Source organism: Carcharhinus amblyrhynchos, chromosome 2 (assembly GCF_965287045.1).
Source record: "Carcharhinus amblyrhynchos chromosome 2, sCarAmb.v2.hapA, whole genome shotgun sequence".
In the NCBI taxonomy this organism is placed as follows: domain Eukaryota; kingdom Metazoa; phylum Chordata; class Chondrichthyes; order Carcharhiniformes; family Carcharhinidae; genus Carcharhinus; species Carcharhinus amblyrhynchos.
This window is the reverse complement of record NC_137325.1, coordinates 113,541,914-113,555,452: the sequence shown is the minus strand read 5'-3', so window position 1 is coordinate 113,555,452 and position 13,539 is coordinate 113,541,914. Positions and strand designations below refer to the sequence as shown.

The window sequence follows — 13,539 nt, the reverse complement described above, 5'->3', positions numbered from 1 at the left end:
TTCAGACAAAGCATACTTTTTGAGTCAGATGGCCTGTTTCCATGTTATAATTTCTAAATGTTATCAGTGTTTCATGTCTACATATGCCAGATGTATGTGCTTACTGTATATCTGGAAAGGAGATACTGCATCTCCTTCTGAAGAGGATTCTCCAAAACAAAGCCTAAGTGCCCACCATGCAGGAGAATTCCCCACCCATTTTTTGGGTGTACTTATGTGAACGAACCTCCAGTGCCTGGCAGGCAGTACCAGGAAGCCAGGTGGACTGGGGGAGTCCCAGGCCGTGATCTTTACAAAAGCTTATTTAATACTCTGGAATTAATAGTCAGACTTCATAATCACTTTTGTTTGTTTAAAGGTTATTAACTATTGGAAAGAACCTATTTTTGATCTTTAAACAATTTAAAGAAATTTAATTTGGAAACCATGTTAGCCAAATCACTTAAAAGTAACAATGAATTCACCCTCCCATTTGAAAATAAATAATGTTCAGTCTGTTTCAGATCATTGGGACTTATCTCATCGTATGTGGTTGTTATATCTGACAAAAAGGCGTAGTTTGTTGTAGTTTCTGGTGTTTTCATGATTACTTAAAATTTTTGCTTGTAATTCTTTCTGCAACTCAGGTGACCGAATTGTCAAAGTAAATGGGGAAAGCATTATTGGAAAAACATACTCTCAAGTTATTGCCTTGATTCAGGACAGGTATGAATGCTACTTTTTCGTAATTTTGCAAGGTTATCCACAATAATAAGGTAGAAATCTGACGTGGATTTGATACTTTGCAGTTTCTTCATTGGCTATAATCACACTTCAGGCTGCAAAGAATACCACCTTTTAAAATGCTTTACAGTAAATGTTGTGACTGTCTTCAGAGTTGTAATGAAGTACAATCAAAGCAAAACATTTTTTTCCCTCCCCCTCAGCTTTGCCAAAAACTACTCCTTGGTGAAAGTCCCTTTTCAAAGGAAAATGTTGTGAACATAAATATGCATATTTCAACACTTTTCATCAACATATTGCTCTGATTCTTCATTAACACTGCTCTAATTTTCGGCAGAGTGATCTGACATGCCACAGTTACTTCGCTGCACTACAATTCATTACATTTGTTTTTTTTAAGGTGGATGAAACACAAAGGGTGAGATATTAATTTGCACCAATGCTCTGTCAATTGATGTCACTTCTTACATTGGTGGGGCTGGCTAGATCTTTATGATCTCCGTAAAGACTGTTATCTTTATAAAAAAAACTCCCAATTATTAGCTGAAAGAATGAAATCAAGTTTCCACATTTTAAAACTTCTATTGTATAAAATGATTGAAAAACACAGTTGACTAAACACGAGTTTCTCTTGTACACAACTTGTACTTTAACCTATAGAAATAATGCTTCCATGTTCCTTATCAGACAATGCATTCTCCACGGAATTGTTCCTATTGGGTTGCTTCGTTTTCACTTTCACAACCAGGTAACCTCTAATCGTAGGAACATCTTTTGCTGTGAAAGTTACCCTGTAGATTTTTTTCTCTAGCTCCAGGTTGGCAAATCTTTCAATCTCCTTTTTAATTCCCCTCAAACTTTGTCTTCAATTTAAGCACCTGCATTTGGAATTTGGAGTCAGCATTTTCTGTGCTTAAGGTGCTTGCTGTTCTTTGCTTTTTTTCTGAGTTGGCTCCAGTCTCTCAGTGATATTTTGAGTTTTTAGGAAAACCTGTAATCTGATCTCAAAATGGCTTCCTCAACTCTCTTCCCCAATGCAATGGAATGCATGTAGTTTTGTATCCAAGTAGAACACTGATTACTTATTTTTGATGCTAATTCCCTTCCATCCTATAAGTAAATGGTTAGTTACTGCACCAACATTTATAACTTGATACCTAACAGCTCCCTGGAACTTTGAAGATCTATTCACTGTGGACTTAGAAACTGCTGACATTGTCTGCAAGCAGAAGTACCTTGCACCTTTCTCTCAATAAAATGAGCAGCCTTTTTGATAAACAGCTAAACCTCCCAGACCCACTTTCAGGCAGGCTCCAATACAGGCCACATCACCCTCTTTAACTGCTGTACAGTTAAAGCTTCTGTCCAAACTAAATAATCTTATAAACCAAAATAGCTGGTTCTAAAACATTTTTTGAGCTTCAGTTGTAACAAGATCAATCACACTGCTGTTTTCTGATCATGAATACTCATGAACTGATATCGTAGAACCTTGTTTTAGTCGTTCCAACATAGAATCAGATGGGTTCAGTTACTTGGACTAGCCTTTTACTCAAGGTTTGGCTTTACAGTTAACTTCAGTAATAAGGAGGGTTGTTGACAGTGCATTTGATATACTCTATGGAAAACTAGTTAGGAAAATAAAGGAATAGCCCATGGGGAGTAAGGCAGAGTGATAAACTGAAACCAAAATTGGTTCAGAGGCAGAAAGCAAAATTTGGTAGATATTTTATGACTGGAGTTTATCTCTAGTTATCCATCAGTGAGCCAAATCCCAGTTTTGTTGATCCCCAGGTCTGGCGAAAATACTGAAAATAATAAGTCAGCCAGTATCTGTGAAAAGAAAAACAGTTGATATTTCACGTCTGTGACTTTTCATTAGAACTGGCATGATGCCAATTCCAAGCAACCCTACCTCAGTATGATTGAAAGCAAGGATTACCAAAATGCAGATAAACTGTGCTCCCGAGTTGGTTCTGCTAAATACCAGATAGTTAACCCCAACTGTTAACATTGTGTATACTATCTTGCATATTGTCAACTTTCGAGCAATTAAAGAAATTAGTTTACGTAGTTTTTTTTAACAACCTCCTGATGTCCCGAAGGTCTTTACAGTTGATAAAGGATTTTTGAAGAGGAGTCTAGTTGTAAGGTTGGAAATGCCCATAGGAAGATCCACAACACCAGTTTATCAGCAACTAATTAAGCTGTTTGCCTTTGATGTTTGAGAGCCACTTTGGCCAGGATATTCTTCATCTTGGAATAGCGCAGTGGGATTGTTTATCTTGAGAGGGTATATGAATTGCAATGGAAAGAGCTCCATTTTGCAGTCCAGATAGAGAAGAGAGGCCAGTTGAGAAGATTGAAATTGAGATTTAGAATCAGATTTTTATAATTTAGTCATTAGGCTACCTAGCCTAATGTAGCTATCAATGACAAACAGACCTAATGAATACATCTGTTTATTCTGTTTTTACAGTGACTCTGTGCTGGAGCTTTGTGTTATGCCAAAAGATGAAGACATCTTGCAGCTGGTAATTTTTTTAGCAGTCAACTTGTTGCTTGCAAGGTGGATTATATTGAGAGTTGAAATCTGTCTGTTTTGCTGATGTTAGTATAAACAGAGTGCTAAGATTTTTGAACGTAGTTTGACTCTTCTGAAGCTCCAGTTTAACAACCAATATTTATTAGCTGCCTTGATTATTGTCTTTATTTGAATATCCATCTTAACATTCTTGTTGAAGTAAAACTTTGTCATTACGTTTGAAATGTTATGCACAAAACATAATTTTCAGTGCTTCCATTATCTACATTCTTAATTGCTGCAAAATGTTTTGTGAATAATGGGGCACTGATAGGAATTGGGGCTACATTCTTTGTTTTCTCTACATTCCTCAGACTTCTTCCTGGGAAGGTCAGTCTAAATTATAATAGCTAGTTTACAAGCTCAGAACTCCCGGATGCATCTGTTGTCAGTTCCAGCTGCTGGACTCACCATAATGCTGAGCAACCAGCAATAATGTCCTCACGGGAGCAGAAGTAAACCATTTATCCTTGGAGCTTGTCCCACCATTGAGTGAAATCATGGCTGACTTGTGACTCCACATGTCCATCTTTGCTCCATATCGCTAATATCTTTGGTCAATAAGAATCTATTAATCTCAGATTTAAAGTTAATAGATCTATTGTTAGTTGTTGCTTTTGGAAGAGAATTCAAAAGTTCTACCACCCTTTATGTGAAAAGTTTTTATTTATTCATTCCTGAAAGTCTAGATCTAATCTCTATACAATGGCCCCGCTCCTGGACTCCCCAATCAGTAGAAATAGTTTATTTCTATCGTCTGTAACTGTTCTCCTTGTTATCTTGAAAATTTTAATCAAATCACCCCTGAACCGTTTAAATTTCTGAGAATACAACCGTACTTCGTATGTGATCCTTCCTTCAAGTCTCAGCATCATTCCAGTAAATCTACCTTGCACTGCTTCCATTCTCCTTGACATGCTCACTGTGCTGCAGGTGTGGTCGATCCATGGCTTTGGAGAGCTGAGGTGTCTTGTAAAATCTTGTATTCTAGCCCACAAAACATAAAGACCAGCATTCCATTAGTCCTTTTGATGATTTTCTGTACCCATTCATGACGTTTTAATTATCTGTATACCTGGACCCTCAAGATTCAATGGACCTCCACTCTTTCTAGTTTTGCATCAAAAAGTACCCTGTTCTATCTCTTCAGAATAGATCTGTCCTGTTTGCATAGTGGATGGCTTCTACATTGAAATATACTTGCCACAGTTTTGACCATACTCTTAATTTATTAATGCATCTTTGTAATTTTACACTTCCATCTACACTGCTTAGAATGGTAACTCTCTGGGTCATCAAGTTTGTATCTGTGGCTTTCTGTCCTATCATCTAATTCATTACTAAATAAGGTGAAAAGTTGAGGCCTCGATGCAGATAGCACCATTGATCAAAAGTATTTCTACTTTCCACTTCTGACTGTTCAGCCAGCTTTCTAATCAGGTCAATAATTTGCCTTTATTTCCATGAACTTTAGTGAACTTAAAATTCAGGTAGCAGCTCCCTTTCCTGAAGCCCTGATGATTTCTTATTAATCCATATTTCTCTTGTTAAGTCATATTTCTTTAGATGCTTTATTTTTTAACGGCTGAATGGCAATTTTTTTCTCTATAAATGTGCGTTGCATTTGCGTTTTTGCAAACTTTGAGAAATAGTTCTGTCTCCAGTTAATCCCTAACATAATCAGGGAGAGAGATTCCATGAGCCAATGCTTGATATAATTTTTTGAGAACTGCTAAGCTATTTGTAATAAAATAACATAGCTGTTAACGTGGTATGTTTTCATGGAATTTGAATGCTATCTGGATGTAATACAATAATAAGACTTTCAAGAATCAACCGTAAGGATAACATTGATAGTCACTTAAACCTATGAATGAAATTGCACCTTGAATGAGCTTACTTCAAAACAACTTTTCAAATATGATATACAATGTGTGTATTGTTTTTATTGTATGCTTGTGAGCTATTGCTGTTATATCAATCCTAATGACCAACATCTTTGTTTCATGATTTTTGCTCAAAGTATTATCAATTTTACAAAAAATACTGCAGAACTATTCATTTATTTAGTTGGTAAAATATATTTGTCTTCAGCTTTGGCGACTTTTTCTTTGCTGAAACCTTTGTTTTCGAAATTCTGTGAATCTTTGCCTATTTTTCATCCTGATCGTCAAGTTGCCAACTTTTCTCCGGAGAAGTTTGACTTTGGCTTAGTCTTTTCCACCTAACTCTAATCTCAGCGATGTGAATAAATAACTATTTCCCAGAATGGGGAAGGGAGCAGGGAAGAGCTGGCAGTCATCTCCCATCACCTGTAATATTTTGTGCTGTTGGGCCAGCTTCTCAAGGTTGTAGGTCACATGCAATGTAGTTTGATTCATCCAATATGTCTTGCTCATGCCCCAATTGTAACCTTTGCCTTCACCTATCCCCAGTGGTTCCTCATGTCCCCCCACCAAACCCAATTACTCTTCATACACTCCATTGTGTGTACTGAACCAGTAAACCCATAAAGTAAACATGTAATGTAAAGTAAACATGTAGTTTACTTATGTGGAAAAACTAAAGACAAAGCCATTCACAACTTAAAAAAATAGGCTTAGGAAACACAGTATTGAAATTTGCAGCAGCATGAAGGTAAGATCATTTGGATTATTGAGAGGGAGGGCTGTAAAAGATCCCAGGAGAACATAGACAGGAAGTGGAATAGGAAGGTAGTTGGCACATGCAATTTGACAAGGGTATGTGTGAGGTAGTACATTTTGAGGAAAACAAGAATAGTAGTGTAAATTCAATGATAATGAATAGAAGTCTAGAGGTTCAGACACATTTCCATAACATGCAAGCACAGTTAGATATGTCGTAATGAAGAGCAGTTGCATTTTGGACATAATAAATTGGGGAATAGAACATAAAGAAAATTGGCACCATTGTGAGGCTTGTACTGTATGCAGTTCTAGGAACCTCATCATAGGTCATTAAAGCTACGTGAAGCGTATCTCCCAAAACTTTGACAGGCTCTCAAATTATGTACCTAAAGAAATCATCATTGTAACGTAATAAGTGTGTACACAAGAATTACATTGAGTCCTTTTCAATTATTCTGTATGAGCTGCACATTATTTAGCTCTAGTTTCCCTGTGGTTTCCAATTGTACCACCTTGTCCATTCTGTATATCTAACATCGTTTTTTTGCTTATCACCAACTTCATTCACTTTTCTGGTAATTTTTCTGTTCCACATTCATTAATTTGCAGCATTTTTCCATCTGTGCAATGGCTAAATCATTGCATCTTGATCTCTTTCATGCCTTTTAATAGGTCATGAAATTTGTATTCAAAAACATAATTGCTTACTCTTTTCAAGAGATATTGCCTCAGCTTTTAATTTTCATCTATTGGCAATCATGTCTTGATTTCCAATGGAGCTCCCAGTTCTCCATTGTTAAAATTATTTTCAGGAAGCTTCCTTTTTGATACAAAAGAGAGAATTTATTTTTATCCTGGAGAACTTTATCACCTTGGTTGACCAATACTCCTACTATATCTGTCTTGTGTTGAAATTGAGACTCACTGTAGCCTCCTTTCTTTCCATGAACCTTGAAACTCCAGATCACTTGATCCCCTGTGTGTTCCCTGTCTTCTACAATTTAAGTATTTAAAACGTGATGATTTCTCTTTGGCTAACTTCATTTTCAAAACTTCAAGCATAGTTGGAAAGGCAAGTTGTAAGAGGGACACAAACAGTTCACGGAGAGATATTGATAGATTAAGCAAGTGGGCAGAAAGTTGGCCAATATGGGAAAATGTGAACTTGTTTCGCTCTCCCTTCCAAAATAAACAGCAGTATTTTTTCAATGGAGAAAAACTGCAGAAAGTTGCAGCACAAAGGGACTTGGGGGTACTTGTGCATAAAACACAGAGCTAGCACACAGGTGTGGCAGGTAGTCAGAAAGGCTAATGGATAAACAGGTTGATACTCATTGAAATTTAGAAGTATGAAAGTTGATCTCATTGAAATCTATCAAATTCTTAAGGAACTTGACAGGGTAAATGCTGAGAGGATGTTTCCCCTCATGGAAAAATCGAGGACCAGAGAGCATAGTGTCAGAATAAAGGGGTGCCAATTTAAGACTGAGATGAGGAGGATTTTTTTCTGACGGTTGACAGTCTTTGGAACACTCAGCACAGAGAGCTGTGGAGGCTGAGTCCTTGTCTATATTTAAGGCTCAGATTTTTGATCAGTAAGGGAAATAAGGGGTACAGGAAAAGGACAGGAAAGTGGATGTGAGGAATGTCAGATCAGCCATGATTCTATTGAATGGTGGAGCAAGATCGAGGGGCCAAATTGCCTACACCTACTCCTATTTCTTTTCCCAGGACCAGGCTGAAGCATTTGCAAACATGTTCAGCCAGAGGTGCTAAGTGGGTCATCCATCTCTGCCTCCTACTGAAGTCCCCAGCATTGTGAATGCCAGTCTTCAGCCAATTTGATTAATTCTATACGATATCAGGAAATGGCAAAATGCAAATGTTTTGGCCTTTGACAACATTCTGGCAATAGTACTGAAAACTTGTGCTCCAAAACTAGCCACAGCCCTAGCTAAACTGTTCCAGTACAGAAATAACACTGGCATTTACCCAGCAATATGGAAAATTGCACAGCTATGTTCTGTCCATAAAAAGCAGGACAAATCCAACCTGAGCAATTACTAGTGCCCCAGGGGTCAGTGCTGGGACCTCAGCTATCTACCATTTATATAGATGATCTAGAGGAGGGAACCGAGTGTATGGTGTCGAAATTTGCTGATGACACCAAGATTGGTGGAACGGCAAATTGCGCGGAGGGCGTGGAGAGTCTGCAGAAGGATCTAGATAGGCTGGGCGAATGGGCCAGGAAATGGCAAATGGAATTTAATGTTGGCAAATGTGAGGTTGTCCACTTTGGTAGGAATAATGGTAGGAAGGACTATTACTTACGGGGCGAAAAACTGCAGCAGGCGACGGTGCAGAGGGACCTGGGGGTCCTTGTGCATGAGTCGCAAAAACCCAGCCTGCAGGTGCAGCAGGTGGTCAGGAAGGCTAATGGGATGCTGGCCTTCATAGCAAGGGGGATTGAGTATAAAAGTAGGGAGGTCTTGCTGCAGCTGTATAGGGCACTGGTGAGGCCGCAGCTGGAGTATTGTGTGCAGTTTTGGTCGCCGCACTTACGCAAGGATATTTTGGCCTTGGAGGGAGTGCAGAGGAGGTTTACTAGGCTGATAGCGGAGTTGGTGAGAGGCTGAATAAACTAGGCTTGTACTCGTTAGAGTTTAGAAGAATGAGGGGAGATCTCATTGAGACGTATAAGATGATGAATGGGATGGATAGGATAGAGGTGGAGAGACTCTTCCCGCTCAGAAAGGACAGTAGGACTAGGGGGCACAGCCTCAAGATAAAGAGGGGGCGGTTTAGAACGGAGTTGAGGAGGAACTTCTTCACTCAAAGGGTGGTGAATCTCTGGAATTCTCTGCCTGTTGAAGTGGTGGAGGCTGCCTCGCTAAATATTTTTAAGACACGGGTTGATGGGTTTTTGATAAGCGAGGGGATTAAGGGTTATGGGGAGACGGCGGGAATGTGGAACTGAGCTACGACAGATCAGCCATGATCTTATTGAATGGCGGGGCAGGCTCGAAGGGCTAGATGGCCTACTCCTGCCCCTATTTCTTATGTTCTTATGTACCCCGCCATTCTGCTTTTGATCATCAGCAAATTGATGGAAGGGGTCATTGACACTGCAATCAAGCGGTATTTACTCAGCTCTTGACCTCATTACATGTTTGGTTCAACCATGGGCAAAACAGCTGAGTTCCAGAGGCAAAATGTGAGTGACTGTGACGTTAAGGTAGCATTTGACTGAGTATGCCATCAAGGATCCCTAGCAAAACTGGAATTGATGGGAGGGGGGGGGGGGGGGGGGGTGCTTGTAATGTTAAAATGGTGGCACAGGCTCGTTGGGCCGAAGGGCCTGTTTCCTGGGCTGTTTTGTTCTTTGTTTGTTCTTTAGATGGAATCATACCTGGCATGAAAGGTGTTTGTAGTTGTTGGAGATCAATTATCTCAGTTCTAGGACATCAGTGCAGGAGTTCCTCTGGATAGTGTCCAAAATCCAACCATCTTCTGCTGCTTCATCAATGACCTTCCTTCCATCATGAGGTCAGATATCTGGATGTTCATTTTGTTCAGCACAATTTATTATTCTTTAGATACTGAAGCAATCCATGTCCTATTGCATCAAGACAATATCGAGGCTTAGGCTGACAATTGGCAAGTAACATTGGCACCACACAAGTGTTGGGCAGTGACCATCTCCAACTAGAGATAATCCAACCATTGCCTCTTGACATTCAATGTCATAACCATCACTGAATCTCCACTATCAACATCCTAGCAGGGTTACCATTGACCAGAAACTGAACTGAGCTAGCCATGTAAATACAATGGCTATAAGCGCAGGCCAGAGGTAGCAATCCTGCAGCAAGTAATTCATTTCCTGATCCCTAGAAGTCCTTCCACATTCTACAAGCTTGATGGAATAATGTCCCTTTGCCTGGATGAGTGCAGCTTCAGTAACACTCAAGATTGGGTGTGAGGGCGATCTGGCTGCGACATCTGTCACCCCATTCATCGCTAGGGTTGATTCGGCTGATCTGGCTGGCTAGGTGGGTGTCCCCCTTCCCTCACAGCTCCATGTGCGTCCCTCCCGAAGCTCAGCACTCGGTCGCAGAGGATGACCCCCTAGAAGAGGACCGCTCCGCCGGTCTAGGGTATATGACGTAGCTACACTCCCCTGCTAGGCTAAACCTCCAAGACCATTTGTAGGATGACGTAGGGAAGTCTAGCAGTAACACTCAAGAAGTTGACAACATCCAGGACAAAGCAGCCCACTTGATTGGCACCCTTTGCACAAACGTTCACTCCTTCCACTATCAGTGAACAGTGGCAGCAGTGTGAACCATATACAAGATGCACTGCAGGAATTCACTAGGATCATGAGGCAACGCCTTCCAAGCCCACAACTGCTGCCAGAGACCATGCCAGAAGGCACATGGGAACACCACCCCTCCAAGTTGCTCACTATTCTAACTTGGAGATGTATCGCTGTTCCTTTACCTTTGTTGAGTCAAAATCCTGGAACCCCCTCTCTAAGAGCACTGTGGGTGTACCTACATTTCAGGGATTGCAGCAGTTCTAGAAGGCAGCCCGCCACTACCTTAAGTGCAAATAGGGATGGGAAATAAATGCCAGCCTTGCCAATGGCACCCACATCTCAAACTAAATGAATTTTTCAAAAATTACCTGCTGACTGATGCTCCGTTTGGGTTCAGCAAGGGCCATTCAGCTCCTGATCTCATTACACCTTTGTTCAAACATGGATAAAAGAGCTAACTGCCAAAGGCGAGGTGAGTGACTGCCATTGACACCAAGACAGTATTTGACTGTGTGAGGCATCAAGACGCTCTAACAAAACTGAAGTCAATGAGAATCAGGGTAAGCTTTAGTCATACCCAACACAAAAGATGATGTTTGTGGTCGTTAGCAGTCAATTGTCTCATTCCAAGGACATAGCAGCAGGACTTCCTCACGGTGGTGTCTTTGGCCCAACCATCTTCAGTTGTTTCATCAATGATTTTCCTTTCATCATGAGGTCAAAAGTGGGAATCTTTGCTGATGTTTGCACAAGTGTTCAGAACAATTCATGACTTCTCAGACAGTGAAACTGTCCATGTCCCTATGCAGCAAAGCATGGACAATATTTGTGCTTGAGTTGATAAGTGGCAAGTACCATTTGGTCACACAAATATCGGGCAAAGACCACCTCCATCAGAGGAAATCTTAACAGTTTCCCAGTGACATACCACTCAGAATGACGATGGTAGATGCTTGGGGACACCGCCACCTGAAAATTCCCCTCCAAATCCACATCATTCTGACTTGGAACTATATGACTTTTCCTTCACTGTGGTTGGATCAAATTCCTGGGACACCTTTCCTTCTTAACAGTACTATGGATGAACTTAGATATGCTGCAGCAGTTCACGAATGTGGTTCACCAGCCTGTTCTCAAGGGAAATTTAGGGATAAGTGATGAATGCTGGCCTAGTTAGCAATGCCCACATTTGGTGAAAGGATAAAAAGAAAAAGTTGATTCTGTTCAATCTTGGTAATTGCTTGCGCTTTGGAGCTATCCATTCATCGCTGTTTCTCAATAGAGAAAGAATATTAATAAGCCTGTGACCCGACAATTCTCAACCAGTTATCATCTCAACATTGAGCGTTTCTGTTAACTGTGCATTTATCTTAATTCCTATTGAGCCAAATTGATGACGCACAATACAAGGCAATTGAATAAATGACAGCAACCAGCTCTTAAAACTCGCTACATGACAAAAGAACAGTTTCCATTCCGTAGCCTGTTTAACATTTTCTCCAATAACTGAGTGGAAGGAATGCAAGGAATAACATGGCAGGGATCTTCTGATTACATCATCTTTCTAATTTGGTCAGTATGGTGACTAAGCAATTGTGAACTCACGACTTTGGATTTTCATTGGAATACTGGAGTAGTTGATGTGACTTTATAATGAAGCAGTTCATTTTGTTATTGAAGAGCTGTAACACCAGGAGATTGAAGAGACAAGGGTATAATCTAGTTAAAAAGAAGGCTGTGAAATCTATGAAAAAATTTGACTAGTCACAAGAAAAAATGAATTCAAGAAATTTTTCCTAAATGAGATATGCCTTCTAGACACAAAAATTTACAACTGTAGCAGATGAAATAATGTTATAATAAAGCTCAATTTTATAGTGTGGTGCATAATACACCACCCTTTACCTCAGTGGTATCTTCCAGAGAACTCAGTAGATGTATTTATAGCTTGCTGAATCCGGCATCAATACGACAGAATAATTAGAGTTAACCAGCTTGTGCTGTGGTTGCTTTGATTTTCAACAACTACAGTTTGCAGAGACCTCAAGTGGTAAGATTGCTATAGGAATTTTTTTTATTCTAATTTAGTAGCAAAATTTTTTTATAAACAAGTCTCCTATTGAAATAATTGCCCCAATGTTTACTTTGAGCCAGAAAGAACGTGGGTGAAAAGCTGCAAATAGGAAACCCAAAACTCGGCAATATATCATTTTTAGATTTTTTTCCAACAAGTTTCCTACCCAACAATCAGCCTTACGGAGAGGATATACAAATTGGGGGGGGGGGGAAGCGTGTGTGCTGATACATAATGAAGCACGTTATAAAGTTGGGTGGAATATGGAGAAATGGGTATAGGGAGCTGTCAGGATATGAACATGGAGGGGTGGGGGGCTTCAAGGCACATTTACTATCTTGCAGTGGGGGTAAAAGGAATATGCCATTTTGAGGGATAGCTGATGGTGGAGTCTGATTATGTGGAGCTAACTTATTGGGCTAAGGGAAACACGTGCTGTCCATCTGGGCCACAAATAATGCAATAAAGGTATTTCCCTCGGGTTTGTCCCATCTTGTCTCACCTGTCCTGTCACAATTTTTGAGATGGAAACATCTTGGTCATCTTGTTTTTAAATTGCATATCCCTTTGCAGACTCTCTCTCTCCTTTTCGCAAGTTAATTTTGTACCCATTTTTGCATCAACAGTAAATTTGGCTCAAATACACTCTGTCTCTTTAACAAGTCATTGGTATAGATTGTAAATTGTTGAATTCCCAGAACTGACCCCTTGGCATTCTTGAGTTTCAATTTACCATCCTGAAAATGATCCATTTATCCCAACTCCCTCTTCTCTCAGTTTGACAATCCTTTGTCCATGCTGATGTATTATCCACAATACCGTGAGCCTTTTATGGACAACTTATTGCATGCCTTTTGCAAATCCAAATATACTTCATCTACTAGTTCCATTTATCCAGCCTATTTGTTACATCTTCTGAAAACCCTGAATTTGTCAAAACATCATTTCCCTTTCCTAAAATTATACTGACCCTCCCTGATTGTATTATGATTTTTTAAATGTCCTGTTACTACTTCCTTAATTATGGTTTCCAGCATTTTCCCAGTGACAAACTGGCCAAAAGTTTCCCACTTTCTCTCTCCTATCTTTCTTAAATGAAGATGTTACACTCATGGTTTTCCAGTCTGCTGCAATATTTCCAAATAGTATGGAATTCTGGAAGGTAACAACCAATGTATCCACACATTCC

General features: G+C 39.9%; 1 protein-coding gene across 4 annotated transcripts in view; it reads left to right on the top strand.

Moving 5' to 3' along the window:
• Nucleotides 1-13,539, top strand: part of arhgap21a (Rho GTPase activating protein 21a) — a 215,185-nt gene that overhangs the window by 127,244 nt on the left and 74,402 nt on the right. For all 4 annotated transcript variants that reach the window (XM_080211355.1, XM_080211346.1, XM_080211363.1 and 1 more), the window contains 2 exons: nt 627-705; nt 3,203-3,257. In XM_080211355.1, the coding sequence (XP_080067481.1) occupies nt 627-705; nt 3,203-3,257 (134 nt within the window). The remainder of the gene's footprint in view (nt 1-626; nt 706-3,202; nt 3,258-13,539) is intronic.